The sequence below is a fragment of the Leopardus geoffroyi genome, chromosome X (genome assembly GCF_018350155.1).
Source record: "Leopardus geoffroyi isolate Oge1 chromosome X, O.geoffroyi_Oge1_pat1.0, whole genome shotgun sequence".
NCBI lineage: Eukaryota > Metazoa > Chordata > Mammalia > Carnivora > Felidae > Leopardus > Leopardus geoffroyi.
In genome coordinates, this window is record NC_059343.1 from 70,416,766 (window position 1) to 70,435,533 (window position 18,768).

At 34.7% G+C, this 18,768-nt stretch overlaps 1 protein-coding gene and 1 pseudogene across 2 annotated transcripts in view; one reads left to right on the forward strand and one right to left on the reverse strand.

Moving 5' to 3' along the window:
* Positions 1-3,592: 3,592 nt before the first annotated feature.
* The window catches only part of LOC123594530, a 414,794-nt gene continuing 399,618 nt past the window's right edge, over positions 3,593-18,768 (forward strand). For both annotated transcript variants that reach the window (XM_045471283.1, XM_045471284.1), the window contains exons 1-3: positions 3,593-3,703; positions 5,274-5,467; positions 7,194-7,340. In XM_045471283.1, the coding sequence (XP_045327239.1) occupies positions 7,262-7,340 (79 nt within the window). In that variant the 5' untranslated portion in view covers positions 3,593-3,703; positions 5,274-5,467; positions 7,194-7,261. The remainder of the gene's footprint in view (positions 3,704-5,273; positions 5,468-7,193; positions 7,341-18,768) is intronic.
* On the reverse strand, positions 13,979-15,026 carry LOC123595175 (annotated as a pseudogene).

Below are 18,768 nucleotides of genomic sequence, written 5' to 3' on the forward strand. Positions count from 1 at the left end.
TTGATTTAAATTTCAGTTAGTTAAAATACAGTGTAATAAAGTTTCGAGTGTACAATTTGGTGACTCAACACTTACATACACCTGGTGTTCATCATCACAAGTGCACCCCTTAATGCCTATCACCTATTTAACTCATTCCCCCACTCACATCCCCTCTGGTAACTACCAGTTTTTCTCTGTAGTTAAGAGTCTGGGGGTGCCTGGGTGGCTCAGCTGGTTAAGCATCTAACTCTTGATTTTGGCTCAGGCCATTATCTCACAATTTGTGAGATTGAGCCCTGTGTCAGGCTCCGCACTGACAGTGTGGAGGCTGCTTGGGATTCTCTCTCCCTCTGCCCTGCTCGTGCTCGCTCACTCTCTCTCAAAATAAATAAAAAATAAACTTTTTTTAAATAAAGACACAGTTCCTTGGTTTGACTCTATCTCCCCCCTCATGCTCATTTGTTTGTTTCTTGAATTCCACATGTGAGTGAAATCATATGGTATTTGTCTTTCTCTGACTGATTTTGCATAGCATAATACTCTCTAGCATCATCCACATCATTGCAAATGGCAAGATTTCATTCTTTTTTAAGGCCAAGTAATATTCTATTGTATATATATACCATACCTTCTTTATTCATTCATCAGTTGATGGACACTTAGGCTGTTTCCATAATTTGGCTATTGTAGATAATGCTGCTATAAACATTGTGGTGCAGGTATCGCTTTGAATTAGTATTTTTGTATCCTTTGGGTAAATACCCAGTACTGCAACTGCTGGATCATAGGATAGTTCTATTTTTAATTTTTAGAGGAACCTCCATATTCTAGAGTAGCTGCCTCAGTTTGTATTCTATCCAAAAGTGTAAGAGGGGTCCCCTTTGTACACATACATATGTTGTTTCTTGTGTTATTAATTTTAGCCATTGTGAACATTTTAATATATTCCATATATTACACATATCACATATATGTAGTTTTAAGGGACAAACAAAGGAAACTGAGGAATAATTAAACCTTGCCAGGTTTCCCTGATTGCAATTCAGTACACAAATCTGCTAAATTACAAATATCATACAATGGATATTAGCAACAATTATTAACAAATTAGCACAGACTAGTTTATAAGATTAAGTTTCATGAAGTTGAAATCCTGGAGAATAACAGCAAATAGACTGTTCTGCTTAAACTCCAAAGAGACATATTCTATTAGTTAAATAACAAAAAGTAACATTTCCACAATTTGAATATGCCAGTGCTAATCTACCTTCTGTAATACAGACACTTTTGAGTGACACACTCAACTGCCAAAAAGATAGTTTGTGGCTACAGGAATCCAGAAGTTATGTTAATTATAGCCATAATCATAATTACTTAAATTTGTGCAGTATAATATGAGGTATGTATAAGATTCAGTGGCTGAGCAAACAGGAGAGAAGCTACTTTGGGACAACTGATTAAGGTGGCAAAAATCTGTTTGTAAAAGTGGATGTGAGCCAAAATATTTCACCCTGTTTGCTAACTTATTCTAACAATTTCATTTGGCCAGAAGTGATTCATGGATGTTCCCACTTGAAAAAAACTCATAGTTTTCTATATTGCTTCTAGCTCTTCCACTCATCATCCCCTGCTTTCCTCACTTATCATCAGTGTTTGGGTGCTTTTTGGTTGTTTGTTTTGGTTTTTCACCCCTTCCTGTGTCTACATCCTGGGAGACAGAAACCCTTTGTGTGACTTCTTCCCAAAACTTTCTCCATTTGCTTGAGATGCCATTTAATTCTGCTGTATATGGGGTTTGGTTGAAGGATCACTGATGTTCAGATACCTGGGCTCTTTTTCTAACTGCCACTAAATTATTATATAACTTAAAACATGTCTCTTCTATTGGGGCCTTAGTATTCTTATCTGTAAATGAGGGGATTAGATAAGGTTATATTTCAGATTAATGCTAGCTACATTCAGTGTTTGTTATACTTGGTTATATGGACTGCCCTGGGAAATGTTTTCCAGTTAATATAACTATTAAATAGAAATTTTGATTTTGTTCATTACTGCTTTTAGACATTTGCTTTGATAAAGCACTTTAAACATAAACATAAAAGTGCTTTAAACACATTTATGGGATCACAGCTTCAAGAACAACTGGTGCAGGAAAAGGAATATGATATTCAAATATTCAAATTGATATTCAATATCAATTCAAATATGATATTGAGAAGGACTAAAATAGCATGAAAGAATTATTTCGGCTTTGTTTAAAATGGGGTTCACAAACTCAAAAAGTCAAGGGATGCAGTGTTCTGGTGATTGTGTTCAAATGAAACAAGCTATTCTTTTAAATTTCATTTTGAACACCAAGTACTACTGTGGGTCCCCTTTTAAACTGGCATAATGTAAATCCAATAGCACATCAAAATAGGATCTACTTTCAGTAATCCTAAGAGTGTAAGACTAATAGAGACCCTAATTCTAGCCTTTTCCCACCCCCAACTGTGGACCTCAGTTTTAGGGTCCATAAAGTTACATTAAGAAAAAATGGGGCACCTGGATGGCTCTGTCAGCTGGGTGCCCGACTTCAGCTCAGGTCATGATCTTGTGGTTCATGGGTTTAGGCCCTTAGTGGGCTTTGTGCTGAGAGCTCAGAGCATGGAGCCTGCTTTGGATTCTGTGTCTCCCTGTTTCTCTGCCCCTTCCCTGCTCATGCTGTGTGTGTGTCTCTCTCTCTCAAAAATAATAAACAAAAAGACTGAAAGAACCACGTGGCTGGCTTAGTTGGTGGAGCATACAACTCTTGACCTTGGGATTATACTTGGGTGTACAGATAACTTAAAAAAATAAAATCTTAAGAGAAAAAGGAAAAAAAAAAAGTGGATCTCCCATAAATGCCAGAGAGGTGCTTGACTTCACTTGTCTCAGCATTCCAGCAAATGTTTTTTATTGAGAAATCTGTGACCACTTGTTGCTTCCAGGTTAGTTTTCTTCTTTCCTCGAACTCATATTCACTCTGAGAGAGAGAGAGAGAGAGAGAGAGAGAGAGTGTGTGTGTGTGTGTGTGTGTGTGTAATCTTCTCATGAGAATCCTTACAGTAGCCAACAGATATTTGGACAGTATCTTTTTAAAAAAAAATTTTTTTTCACCGTTTATTTATTTTTGGGACAGAGAGAGACAGAGCATGAACGGGGGAGGGGCAGAGAGAGAGGGAGACACAGAATCGTTAACAGGCTCCAGGCTCTGAGCCATCAGCCCAGAGCCCGACGCGGGGCTCGAACTCACGGACCGCGAGATCGTGACCTGGCTGAAGTCGGACTTTAACCGACTGCGCCACCCAGGCGCCCCTTGGACAGTATCTTAAGGGAAACAAATTTTCAACGGCTATTATGGGCAGTGAAAGGTGAAGACAAACTCCCTGTCAACAGGCCCCTCCCTGCACATTGTAGGCTAAGAGCTACGTCATAGAAACTCCCGGAAATGCACCAGGCTCTAGGGGCAACGCATGCGCAGTGCGGGACAGTTGAGAACTCCCTTTTCCAGACCCAGCTGCCGGTTGGTAGCTGTGGGGATCCTCTCCCCGCGGCCTGAAGCTGACAGGGTAGGGAAAAAGGCAAGTGATAAGACTGCTTACTGTAGCCCTTGCTTGTGGCTGTAGAGGGAGGTGTTTCCTTTTCTGAAGAGCCTCCCTTCGAAAGCCCTAAATGGCGACGCGGTCTGACAGGAATGAGGGTACCTCTCCATGGGAGGTGGCTTACAGTAACTAACAGGGAGGAGGGGCGGGTTTAGTGTGAGGGTGACCACGCAGCCCCTGACCCCACCCCCAGGCTCATGTGGTAAGGCCGCCTTGGCCTTCGACCTCAGCTCTGAGCCTCACATTGTAGATGGAGGTCCGGATAGACTAGTGGCCGATCTTTGGGTGGGGACAGGGCTGGAAAACTGTCTTATGAAAAACCAAGATGGAAAAAGGGTGTACGGGAGGGTTACATTGGCCAACTGACAACTCACTGAGAGTTGGCAGATTGGTTGATGCTCGTGAAAATCTTCAGAGACTCCTTCCCAGGAACAGCATGAGGCAGAACTAGGACAAAAATAGGAGTAGGAACAAGAGTTCAGAAAAGGTTGACTTCAACTAAACATGAGGAAAACTTCCCAAATAATTTTAGCTGTTGGCAAGCTCACGCTGCTGCCTCATCAAGCTCTGTGCCACTTCTGTGAAAGCTATCCCAACTGTCGAATTCCAACCTTTTGGTTAGATATCACCTCTATTTTTTAAAATCCCCTGAGTCGATGATTCTCCCTTTATAGTAATAATATAATAATCCATCTCAGCATTATTTATATTATTCTGTTATGGAAAAAGAAATTCACCATGCTCAGAATGGCTGATGATATAATTTAGAATTGTTTGTTTTGAATCTTATTACTTTATTGTCTGTGATATGGATAATAGGACTTCTGTGGTTGTGCGTTTAAAATACATTAGGCTTAATTAAAATGCTAACACTTAGGGGACATTTAGCGTCTAGTTTATCCCCCTACATAGTCCTATAGACCCAAGCCTTTCAACATAAAGGAATGTAATTGAAAAAAAATTTTTAAAGCTAGTCAACATTTATAAAAATAGACACTGAAGTCTTGAGGAGGGAATTTTTCCACTATCTTAGCTCATTAACTTTTACTTATTTTTCGTGTTTGTTTTACAAGTTTTGTTTACCTCCTTTCCTTCCCCCCCCCTTTTTTGTTTTTAAGCAAAAAACAAAAGTTTTTTAGCTGAGAGTTTTTAAACCTGAGATGAAACACCTTGGTCAATATTTTGCATAAACATCTATAGGGAATTATAAGAAGAGAAAATAGGCACTAGTCCTCTGAACTGAATTTAAATGAAGAAAGCAATGGAAGTTGGAAAGGCCAAACAAACAAAAAGAGAGGGAAAAAAAAGTCATTTAGGTAGATTCAAGAAATAATGTAAATGTTAAATAGCAAAAAACAAAAACAAAAACAAAAAACAAAAAAAAAACACAAAAAAACCCAAAAGAATAGAGAAACCACTGCATACCAAAACCCCCTTTCCTCAAAATTAGAGGACTTTAAGTGATGTTGTACAATTATATAAAACACAACCACATCTTTTAATCAATGAAATTTCCTCTGCCTGACACATTGTAAGTGCGTCATTACCCATTTGTTGAATATGCTTGAAGGAAATGCAACTTTTGCCTGTTGAACCAAGTCTCTGCTGAATGCAAAAACTTCACTATGTATTTCTGTCTATTAACTTTATTTATTTTTATTTTTTCAGAATAACTGAAACCTATTGGAGAGTCACTTCACCGCTGGAGGCTACCCAAATCTTCTTTTCTTTATCCACCACCCACACTGTGTACAGCCTCTCCTACCCTTACACCTCAGGTGAAGGTGAAATCAGAGAATGATCAGCAGCTTGCTCGTGTTGCCAATTTCATCATGAATTTTAAGACTACAGATAATCTGACTGTAAGCATCAGGATTCTTTCAGATCTTCCTATTCACCTAGCAGCTCTCATTTTCAGTCTGAGCTTGTCCACCAAGTATATAACCCTAATGCTTGATTGGAAGTTCTAGAACTGTAACAAATTGGAGTTTCAAAACTATCAGGTAACCACATGTGGCTATTTAAATTTTAATCAATTAAAATTAAATAAAATTAGGAATTCTGTTCCTAAGTCTCACTAGCCACATTTTACATGCCATATGTGGTCAGTAGCTACTATATTGAATAGTGCAGATGTAGAATATTCTAACATTGCAGGAAGTTATGTTGGACAGTGATGCTTTATAAAGTTTGTCTGCCCCTTGTCATTTCTGAAGTTTAAAAGATATTCAGATTAAAATCCAATTTTCTTGAGGGGCAAGATAAAAGTAAACACAAATATGCTGTAGTAGTTCAAAAAGTGCTATGAAAGGCAGGGCCTGAGTTAATTGGCTGAGTGAAGAGGATGATAAAACATGGCAGCCCACTCATCTAATATGGTCCTACTTCTTTTGTCTGGGAAAGTGCTACCCATATTCAAGTTTTTTTCAGAAGTGGACTTAGCTGTGATTGTAGACCATTTGTTTAATGTGAACATCAATGATTTACATTTGTAAAGCATTTGTATATACAAGGTCATAAAATTTAGTTTAAAGATGGTAAAATGGAAGGGGAGAACAATTGATTCTTCCAGAATTATCACAATTACACAATATTACTTTTAAAATTGTCATTACTATGTCCTTTGTATCTTGGTTTCAAAAGCTGAGTAATATAGGTAAGGAAAACTGAAAGCTGCAACAAATTGGAGTTTCAAAACTACCAGGACTAATAATGATTCACATTTCCATAATGAATGTTTTACATTTTAGAAAGTGTTCTCCTTCCCATTTGTTTTTCTCTCCATAGGTCTCACAAGACACTCCTGATGTAGGCAGGGAAGATATTATTATTTTTCTCTCGAGGTTCTTTTCTGTCTAGTTTGGCTTAACTCAGATGCCACCTGCTGCGTGAAGCTATCTCTTTTCCTTGCAGTTAAACATAAACTCCTTAGCACTTTTTCTGTATAGTGCTTGTCTTAATGCTGTTCATGTGCTTTTTATCTTTCTTAATAGATTCACAATTTTTGTTTGACAGAAGTTGTATCAGGTTTATATTTGGTTTTTATTTTTTGGCCTTTTCAATTTTATCTCATTGAGGTAAAATTTACACAACAAAATTAACAGTTTTAAAGTGTGCAATTCAGAGGTATTTAATATATTCACTATGTTGTACAACCATCACTTTTATCTAGTTCCAAAACATTTTCATCACCCCAAAAAGGAGCCTTGTACCCATTAAACAGTTTCTTTTCCCTATCTCTCCCCGGCTTCTAGCAACCACTAATCTTTCTGTGTCTATGTATTTACCTATACTGAATTTTTCACCTAAGTGGAATCAGACAATATGCAACCTTATGTATCTGGCTTCTCTCGCTTAGCATAATGTTTTCAATGTTCATCCACATTGTATCATGTATCAGTACTTCATTTGGATTTATATTTGAGGTTTTGTATTTTACTAAAGAGGTGTGCAATACATATTAATTAGTTAATTGATGGTGGATTATTTTATCCCAAACTCCACACCTGACAGCATATGCTAATATAATGTAGTCTGTATGAACAGATAATGCCTGAACCTGATTAAGTTCTGTTATTTCATTCTTAGCTACTTGGATTATCTAAGCCTTAAATATTAACCACCAGAGGATTTGCTCTATTTATCCATCCTGAGACATGGCACAATCATTTCATCTTTTTCAACAAGATCCTACTGTGACATCCTCTCCTACTGAAGTTCGTGTGTGGATAGAAGGTAAGATGTTTTGAAGTATCTTAACTCTGCACATCACTTCTCATCTTTTGCAGGCTCAGCTGACAAGATTTCACATATTATTTTGCAGTCTCTTACAGAAAATGCTTTAATATTAAAGACTTGAACCTTAAATCTGTAATTTTAAGTTCTTAACATTGTTTTAATAAACACATCCCAAGAATAATTTCCTTGCCTTGATTAATATCTTTTTTGTATGAATATTGGAATTAATGTATTATTTTTACTTAACATATTAATGTGTGGTTATATGTGAATATTAGAAGCAACCAAATATTCTAAAATAATGACATTAAACAGTAAAACACACTACTTAAAAGATATGATTTACATTCTTCTATTGGAATGAGCCATTGCTGACTGAAGAGGATGGATTGTATAAAGGAATAGATGCAATGAAAGGAAGAGTGAAATGCATTTAATTTAAATAATTTTATTATTAATTATAATTTATTACATTTAATATATAGTTTACATTTGAAAGCAAAGGCTATGCCTGCTTCTATCACTTACTGTTTGCATTAATAGTTACTAAAATAATAATATATCCAATGATTTAAGAGGTGGGAAAGATCCAAAGTGTTCTTTATTATCAGCTGTCTTTATTAGCATCATGCTAAGGAGCACTTTAGGAAAGATTGGCGATGTTTACCACTTTTAATTACAAAAACTCTTCTAAAGATGATAGTATGAAGCTTTGCTCTATTGCAGTGTTTTCTTTATGTATAGCTGGTTTAACATATTCTGTTGTGTTAAGTATAATGGATTAGACACTACATAGATGAAAATAATATATTATCATTACAGAATTATAGTATCTTTTTAAGTTTTATTTCCCCATCCATAAAATTCAGTGCAGTAAGATTTCCCTCCCAATACATTGAATTCATACAGTTTTATAGCATGATATATGTGAAATTTTATTATAAAGTAATTTCAATTATGTGAATAAAATTACTTTAATGCAGAGGAATTTCAAATGAAAAATAAACTCCAAGTTTTCTTGAATCATGCTTTAATCCTAACTTTTATAATTTTTAACATCAGGAAACTTAAATATTCTTTCATCACCCTCACTAACTTAGGGGATAAAGTATTGGTTCCTGCCTTTGGAAGGAAATTCCAAGTTTTCTTAGCTGCATTGTTATTTTTTTCGGAGTAATTGATTTTAAACTTCAGGCCTTTGCATTTGTGAAGGTAGCATTATTTTCAGTAGCATTTGCAAACTACTGAAAATAATACTAATGCAAGAAGAAATGTCTTCTTTTCCCTGTGATTCCGTAATATTTCCTTTGCTTTTCAAAGCATTTTGTGCCTATCACTGTATTTGTGTGTGTGTGTGTGTGTGTTTCATCTTTTCACTATCAAATTGAAAATAGTTTAAAGGCAAAGTGTAATATTTTACTTATCTTTGTATCTCTGACAACACTCAGCACAATACCTTGCAAAGAGTAGGTACTTAGCAAATATTTTTATTATTGACAAAATAATGACTTTAATATTCCAGTTCTCATTTTTTCCTATAAAATTGGCCTAATGCCCAAAAACTTTCAGGTTGCCACTCTTAGTTAACTTTTGTTTGGTGATGTTGGCATATTCTTAAAACAATAATTATAAAAGAAAGTAATTTCAAATAAGCAGGCTATGAATTATAGATACCAGACCTCAATACCTTATTGGTATCCTAGCTTGGATTTGGTCTTTGATTAGTGGTAAGTTACAAAATTACTTTTAAAAAAACAGTTTCTGTTATATGGACAGAAAATCAAGGATGGTTATAACAATTTGACTTACTGGAGACCTTTTCACGCAGTTAATTTAGAGGGAAAAACCCTATTAAAACTGAGAATGCCAGAGGGTTTTTGTATTTTTGAGTAAATACCCAGTAATGTAATTACTGTTCAATTTTTAATGTTTTGAGGAACCCCCATACTATTTTCCAGAGTGGCTGCACCATTTTGCATTCGCACAAACAGTGCAAGAGGTTTCCTTTTTCTCTACATCCTTGCTAATACTTGTTTTCTGTGTTGTTGATTTCAGCCATTCTGACTGGTGTGAGGTGATATCTCATTGTAGTTTTGATTTGTATTTCCTTCATGATGAGTGATGTTGAGCATCTTTTCATATGTCTGTTAGCAACATTTTTATAGATATGTTTTCTGAGGCAAGAGAAATTAAAGCAAAAATAAACTATTGGGATGACATCAAATAAAAGTCTTATGTACAGGGAAGGAAACAATCAAAAAAACTAAAAGACAACCTACTGAATGGGAGAAGATATTTGCAAATGACATGTCCAATGAAACATTAGTATCCAAAATATATGATTTGTTTTTAAGTAAAATAATTTTCTGGATTTTAGTACAAATAGAAAACGTGATTTAAATTTGACAGTTGAAGCATTTGAATCCATTGAAAGAACATAAGCTGAGTTTGGATCCCTAACTTCTAGGCTTGATTGTACCATTAAACCCCATTGTGACTATAAACAAGCCACTGGGACATTAGGATTTCTAAAGTTTTTTTTTTTTAATTGGTTTTCTTTCTTTCTTTCTTTCTTTCTTTCTTTCTTTCTTTCTTTCTTTCTTTCTCTTTCCTTCCTTCTCAAACTGGCAACACACATATGTATGTCTGAGAGGTATATTGCAATGAAAAATAATAATCAATAATAACAAGTATTTGGAGAAGGTTAAGTACAAAATAAATGTGACAAGTATTTTATCATTGTTCTACTTATGTTTATCCAACTATCAATTACACTATTGTTATTGTTATGCTAGTGTTACACTGTCAGAAGCACCAACATGTTGTTACTATTTATGGACTCTTGGATCTTACAGGTTTAGAAGGTTGTTAGATCTATCTATATGTGGATTTTAATAGCAAAGCCAGGTATATCTCAACTTAGAAAACATTGACTAGGGGATAATTTTCATTAAGAATACATTTGTTTGTCTGGAAAAGATGAATTAAGGTAGAGAGCTTGCAAAATTAGTAAATTAGGAAAGATCATAATAATGGGCCATAAGGGCCTCTCCCTTCATTGATGATGTACATGCATATTGTCAAAATCATAAGCTATACAGGGTGTATTTGATAGGGGGATCATTCTGCTATAGTGACTATGACAATAGTGAGTTTATTATTCTGGAAGATACCTGTGAATGAGCAGAGGGCTCATATAAGTTGAGAATGGTAGGTATCAAAACATCAAGAAAGAGACAAAGTAATTGTTATAGCTTATTCCCTGAAACAATAAAAATACATATATAGATTTTGGAAGAGGTTGAGTACAAATCACCAGTTATGAAATCTGATGCAGTAACAAGAGAGAAAATTTTTATTTGTGGGTAAAATTCTTTCAAGTGATTCTTAGATTACATTTCAGAAATAACTGGCTGTGCTGTCTTTATCTCACATGTGAAGCTAGTATTGAGTAGTAGGATAGTGATAGACACCCAGGGGGAAAAAAAAAGATGTCACCCTTCCTTGTCTCTATCATTATTCAAGCTCTGGGTATGGAGATTTGGTCCTGATAATTAATACTGAGTTGGGATGACTACAACTGCTATTTAGAGACCATCTATACCAGATTTACCATAGTAAGTTATTTACATTCAAATTGTAAGTTAGGCACTTGGGGAGCTGCTTTACCTTTCAGAGTTCCAAATGCTATTGCTGGGTATGTTGATGTAATTGTTTTATTTAACAGTCTGTTAGAGATCCCAGCAACCTATGCTATTGCACAGAAGATGATTTCTTAAACATTTAAGTGTCACAAATCCTAATACCTTTGAAAATCTGATGAAAACCTAGACTCTCTCCTTTAAAATTTACATATATGCTCTTTTTTGCATATCATGACAATCAGACAGTTTATACACCCAGTATTCCAGACCAAGGAATGCTTTCACTAGGTAATGAATCATTAATGTGTGATAAGCAGATCTTTCTTCCCATTTCTTCTCAACCTTTTCCCATACTTCTAAGCTTATTGCTCAGATTTAGAGCACCTAAACAGTCTCTCCTAACTGAAAAGTTAAAGTTGGATAGTATACATAAGGCAAAAGAAGCATGGAGACATAAAGACTAGGAACAGATTCCTGCCATGAAGAACAGTCACTTCCCTTATTGGTTGCCAGAGTTATCAAGTGGGTAAGAACCACCCATATATTTATATATCTGCAGTATTTTTACAGTATTAATATCTACCACAGTTTGAAATAATTTGTGTAACTGTTGTTGTTTCTATCAATTTCTTTTTGCCTGCTTGTAGGCTTTTTGCTTTTTCCCTGAGTGGTTGATGGAAAAGTGACCATATATACAGTAATTTCTCAGTATCTGTTTTAGTTTTCTTCCAAAGCAGATCTTCTTAACATCATCAAAGACTGCATTTCTTCACCAAAAAACACGGCATTGTAAGACTTCTGTGCTTTCTTCAATCCCCACCATGCCCTTAACAATCCTGAGCTGAGCTTTTTCACAAAACCAAAGTGATCTATATTTATTTCTGGTAATTGTCTATGGGTAAGAGGACTGAAAATATCTGAATATCCAGTATATAAATTGAATAGTGAGTCCCTATTGAAAAGAATAATATTTATTTGTAGAATCCAATCTTTCCCCTCAGTCAGAATGGAAACTAAAGGTCTCAGTTGTTTTTTTTTTTTTTAATATATTTTACATTTTAGGGCATTTATATCTATTTATAGCAAAATAGAGCAGAAAATGTAGAGCATTCTCATATATTCCCTGTTCCCCCATATGCACAGTCTCCCCCACCATCAACATTCCAAGCCACAGTGATGCATTTGTTACAATTGATCTAGCTACATTGACACATCATTAACACCCAAAGTGATAATTTACATTAGGGTTCACTCTTGGTATTGTACGTACTGTGGGTTTTGACAAATGTATGGCATGTACCTACATTGTAGTATCATATAAAATAGTGCCCCCAAAAGTCTCTGCATTCTGTTTATTCATTCCCCTTTTCACCTGAAGGGAAGGAAAAATTCTTCCTCTACCCTTCAACTGAATTGAATTAAATTTACATAAGACAGGTTAACAGGAATAAAAAAAATGGAAAGTTTTGTTACTTGTGCAAAGAGATGCAATATTGAAATTGAGACCTAAAGAAATGACCAAGGCAGGTAGTTCTTATACTCTTTAGATAAAGAGACAATAAACTTGTGAGGAATTGACAGGATAAAGGAAACAGATGTTTTGGAACTTTAATCCCTAAGGCATTCCAAGTATTTGGGCTGAGGTACTAGGTTAGTTAAAAAGGAACACAGTTTGTTCCTGTAGCTTTCTCAGCTATAGAGCTACTATCTCTGATAATAAGAATGTCTTTTTACTTCTTAGTACAGCCAGAGTACTTTTCATATGAGAGATTTATTTCCTGCTTTTGTGGGACAGGGGAGGGTCTGAGTGTCCTTGCACTGGCTGTTAAGTAACTTTTATTTTAAATAATACATATGTCAAAGTGGTACATTTTGAGGTGGCCTGCCCTCGGCCCCTACACAACCTAACCATTGGTAACTACTTATCTTTTTACTGTCTCCATAGATTCGCCTTTTCCAACATGTCTTGTAGTTGGAATCATACACTATGTAACCTTTTCAGATTAGTTTCTTTCACTTAGTTACATGCTTTTTAAGGATGTTGCCTGTCTTTTCATGGTTTGATAGGTCATTTCTTTTTTTTTATTAGTTTCAATATTTAGGCTTATTTTTTTTTCCAGAATGAGGTTAAGTAACAATTTAAATAATTATCAGGTTGTATAAATTAACATCCATTCAGATAAAACATTGCTGCTTAAAAGTGGCTATATTTTGTAAGTAATAAATATATTTTATGTTTAAGCTAACAGGCACCATCTTGAGAGCAGAAAAAGTTTTTTTTTTTAGCCAATAAATAAATTACATTCAAGAAAACAAGATGTTTATATATAAAATATGATATTATGATATATCCTTAAATGGTTTTCTTCACATAGCACCCAAACTTCCCAAATGTCTAGAAAGTATCTCCCAAAATATAACTCATAACTTAAGTCATAAAAAATAAAGGCCAAGAAAAATCAATTTAAGACAAAAATTTACATTCCCACCTCATATGTGGAACTTGAGAAAGTTAACAGAAGACCATTGGGGAAGAGAAGGGGAAAAAATAAGTTCAAACAGAGAGGGATGCAAACTATAAGAGATTCTTAAATACAGAGAACAAACTGAGGTTATGGGGGGGGAGGGGAAAATGGGTGATGGGTATTGAGGAGGGCACTTGTTGGGATGAGCACTGGGTTTTGTATGTAAGTGATGAATCACAGGAATCTACCCCCAAAGCCAAGAGCACACTGTATACACTGTGTTAGCTAACTTGACAATAAATTATATTTTTAAAAAGACAAAAATTTACAGCTTATATTCTTAATTCTCCATTCAATAAAATATCAATGGCAAATTTATTGAAAGTAAATTAACTGTATATATGCAATTTGTTAGTGCTGAAAATCTGAAATATATATTTTTAAAACTCTCTTTATCTAAGGTCTTAAAATATTGCATCTCTGGTGGCAAACCCGATAACCATCAAGCATTTTATTTCCCTAGTTTTCATTCTTTCACTCCCACCTCTACCCCTTTATCCTTTAACACCCATCCATTATTTTTGTTTGTTTGTTTTTGGTAAATATGCTTATATCCCAACACAAAACACTGACAATACTCCTTGGTAAACAAGGAAATCCCAGAACAGTCCAAGCCTACAGCTTTGCTCCTAAAGTGTGGCACAGGCTAAAGGACAGGGAAAAGAAAACAAGCAATGACCCTTATTGATGCAATTAGAATTCTCCTGAGAATCCACAACTGTTTGAAAATTTGTTGATGTAATCCTGAAGAAAGTTTCAATACATTTTGCATACAAATATCAGAGAGTAAGTCTTTTTTTAAAAAAAAAAACATTTTTATTTATTTTTGAGAGAGAGAGAGAGAGCACGAGTGGGAGAGTGGCAGAGAGCGAGGGAGACACAGAATCTTAAGCAGGCTCCAGGCTCTGAGCTGTCAGTACAGAGCCCAATGCAGAGCTCAGACGCAGAAACTGCAAGATCATGACCTGAGCTGAAGTCAGACGCTTAACCTACTGAGCCATCCGGGCGCCCCAGAGAGTAAGTCTTTGATAATTTTCTATGTATTTCTGCCAAAACAATGGAAAACACAAAAGTCTTTTCATCAGAGAGGTTAGCATATATGACAATTACCTTTTCCTGTTTCTCTCTTCCTCATGCTTTTTTGTTTTGTTTAGTTTTGTTTTTTGTTTTTCTTATGTGTTTTTGTTTTGTTTTTGCCAGGTGCAGTTTTGGGTCTTCCTCTTCCTTGTCTGATATGATCTGAATGGCTGTTACTTGAGACCTCTTTCTGTTTTCTAAGTCTTTATTTACTGTAGAATTTATCTTCTCTCACCTAACTCTCTCTTTTCACCTTATCTTGGCCTCATGCTTGTTTTCTGCAGAAGGTGGTGATTTTTCTGGGTCTTTTGCATTTAAAAGTTTTCTGCTAATATGTAACCACAGAGACATGATTTACATGCAACAGGAATCTGTTGGTCACACTCTGGGCACGATTTGGTGGCCATCTTAACTTTTTTTACTTGAGTTTCAGACATGCTCCTCTCGCAGCAGCAGCAGTGGCTGATAGCTCATTTCTTTTTACTGCTGGATAATAATTCATTGTCTGAATGCCCTAAAGTTTATTCATTCATCTATTGAAAAACAACTTGATTGCTACCAATTTTTAGCAATTGGGAATAAAGATGTTATAAACATTTGTGTGCACGTTTTTGTGTGGATGTGTTTTCAACTACTTTGAGTAAATACCAAGGAATGTGATTGCTAGGATCTTATGGTAAAATATGTTTAATTTTGTAAGAAACTGTCAAACTGTCTTCCAAAGTGCCTGTATCATTTTGCAATCTAATCAGAAATGGTGAGAGCTCCTGTTGCTTCACATCCTCATATTTATTGTAGTTTTTAAATATTTTATTTAAATTTATTAAAAAATTTAATTAAATATTTTATTTAAATTTATTAAAAATTTTATTTAAACTAGTTAACACATAGTTTAATATTGTTTCAGGTGCACAATTTAGGGATTCAACACTTATAAACAACACCTGGTGCTCACTGCAAGTGCACTCCTTAATCCCCATCATCTGTTTGACCCATCTGCCCCCAACATACCTACCCTCTGGTAACCATCAGTTTGTTGTCTGTAGTTGAGGGTCTGTTTCTTGGTTTGCTTCTCTCTAACTCTTGTTTCCCCCTCCGTTTACTCGTTTGTTTGTTTCTTAAATTCTACCTATGAGTGAAATCATAATGTATTTGTCTTTCTCTGAATGACTTATTTCGCTTAGCATAATACTGTATAGCTCCACCCATGTCATTGCAAATAGCAAGGGTACATTCTTTTTTATGTCTAAGTAATATTCTATTGCATGTGTATACATATACACACACACCACGTCTTCTTTATCCATTCATCAATCAATGGACATTTGGGCTATTTCCAAAATGTGGCTATTGTATACAATGCTGCTGTAAACATTGGGGTGCATGTATCCCCTTGAATTAGTATTTTTATATTCTTTGGATAAACAGTAGTGAAATTGCTGGATTGTAGGATAGTTCCATTTTTAACATTTTGAATAACCTAGATACTGTTTTTCACTTTCCTACACCATACACAAAAATAGATTAAAAATGCATTAAAGACCTAAATGTGAGACAAGAAACCATTCAAATCCTAGAGGAAGAGGCAGTGCCCTCTTTGTCATTGGCTGTAGCAACCTCATATCAGATATGTCTTCTGAGGCAAGGGAAACAAAAAAAGTATTGGGAATTCATTAAAATTAAAAGCTTCTGCACAGTGAAGGAAGCAATCAATAAAACTAAAAGGCAACATACAGAATGGGAGAAGATATTTGCAAATGACCTAAGAAAGGGTTAGAACTCCAAGTATATAAAGCACTTATAAAATGCAACACCCTAAAAATGAGCAATCCAATTAAAATATGGGCTAAAGAGGGGCACCTGGGTGGCTCAGTTGGTTAAGCATCCGACTTCGGCTCAGGTAATAATCTCGTGGTTCCTGAGTTGGAGCTTCACATCATACTCTGTGCTGACAGTTCAGAGACTGGAGCCTGCTTCGGATTCTGTGTCTCCCTCTCTCTCTGTCCCTCCCATGCTCACGTTCTATCTTTCTCAAAAATAAATAAACATTAAATAAAAAAAATTGGCAGAACACATGAATAGAAATTTTTTCCAAAGAAGACTACAGATAGCCAACAGATACATGAAAAGATGCTCAGCATCACATGTTTGTTCTTATCAGTGGTTTGATTTGGAACATTCTGATAGGTGTGTAGTGGTATCTCAAAGGTGTTTTCATTTACAGTTCCCTAATGTTTTTGAAAAGACTGTTCTTTCTCCATTTTATTGCTTTTGCTCCTTTGACCAGTTAACTATATTTATGTGGGTCTGTTTCTGGGCTATTCTGTTCTATTGATCTATTTGTTGTTGTTGTTGTTGTTTCACCAATTTCACTCTATCATGATTACTGCAATTTTATAGTAAGTGTTTAAGTCAGTGTCAGTCTGTCAACTTTTTCCCCTATGATATTGTGTTGGCTATTCTGGATCTTTTATCATTCCATATAAACTTTAGAATTTGTTGATATCCACAAAATGACTTGCTGAAATTTTGATTGGGATTATATCAAATCTGTATATATCAATTTGGGAAGAACTGATATCTTGACAATATTGAATCTTCCTGTCTCTAAACATGGAATATCTCTTCATGTATTTAGTCCTTTGATTTTGTTGATCAGAATGTTGTAGTTTTCCTCATATAGATCTTTTATATATTTTGTTAGATTTATACCTAAGTATTTAATTTATTGAAGTGCTAATATAAATGGTACTGTGTTTTTAATTTCAAATTCCATTTGTCCATTGATGGTATATAGGAAATTAATTGATTTTTGTGTATTAACCTTGTATCCTTCAACCTTGCTACAATTGTTTGTTAGTTCCAGTTTTCTTTTACAGATTTTGTTATATCTATACCTATTTCATTTTTTGGAGTCCTTAATATAAATGGCATTGTATTTTAAATTTCAGATTCCACTTGTTAATTTCTGGTATATAGGAAAGTGGTTGACCTTTGTATAGTACCTTGTATCCTGCAAACTTGTTAGAATCATTTATTACCAGTTCTTTTTTTCCAATTCTTTTGGGTTTTCTGTATAAACAGCATGTCATCTGTGAACAGTTTTATTTCTTTCTTCCCAATCTGTGTATTTTTTATTTCCTTTTTTTCTCTTATTGCATTGTCTAAGACTTCCACCTTGATGTTGAAAGGAGTGGTATGAAGGGACATCCTTGCCATATTCCTGATCTTAGGGGAAAAGCTTAGAGTTTCTCACCACTAAGTGAGGTGTTAGCTATATAGCTTTTTGGTAGATGTTCTTTATCAAGTTGAGGAAGTTCCTCTTTATTCATAGTTTGCTCAGAGTTGTATTTTGAATTGGTGTTGGATTTTGTCTAATGCTTTTTCTGCATCTTTTGATATAATTGTATGCTTTTTTTTCTTTAGACTGTTGATAATATGGGTAACATTCATTGATTTTCAAATATTATACCACTAGCCTTGCATACCTGGGATGAATTCCCTTTATCATGGTGTATATTTATTTTTATACATTATTTGATTCAGTTGGTTAATATTTTGCTGAAGATTTTTGCATCTATGTTCATGAGAGATAACTTGTCTGTTATTTTATTTTGGTGCTTTGTCTGGCTTTGGTATTAGGCAATTCTGGCCTCATAGAATGAGTAGGGAGTATTTCCACTACTTTTATATTCTGGAAGAGATTGTAGAGAATTTGTGTAATTTTTTCCTCAAATAATTTGGCAGTATTCACCAGTGAACCCATTTGGAACTGATGCTTTCTGTTTTGGAAAGTCATTAATTATTGATTCAATTTCTTTAATAAATATAAGCCTATTTACATAGTCTACTGTTGTATGAATTTTGTCAGATTGTGTCTCTCAGGGATTTGGTCCATTTTACCTAATTTATCAAATTTGTGTACATAAAATTGTTCATAGTATTGCTTTATTATGCTTTTAGTGGTAGTGGGATCTATAATGATGTCCCCTCCTTCATTTCTGATATTAATAATTGAGTCTTTTTTTTAGTTACTTTGTGTAGATGCTTACCAATTTTATTAATGTTTTCAAAGAACCAATTTTATTAATGTTTTTGGTTTTGTTGATTTTCTCTATTGATTTCTTATTTTTAAATCATAATTTATGCTCTAGTTTTTATTAATTCATTTTTTCTGCT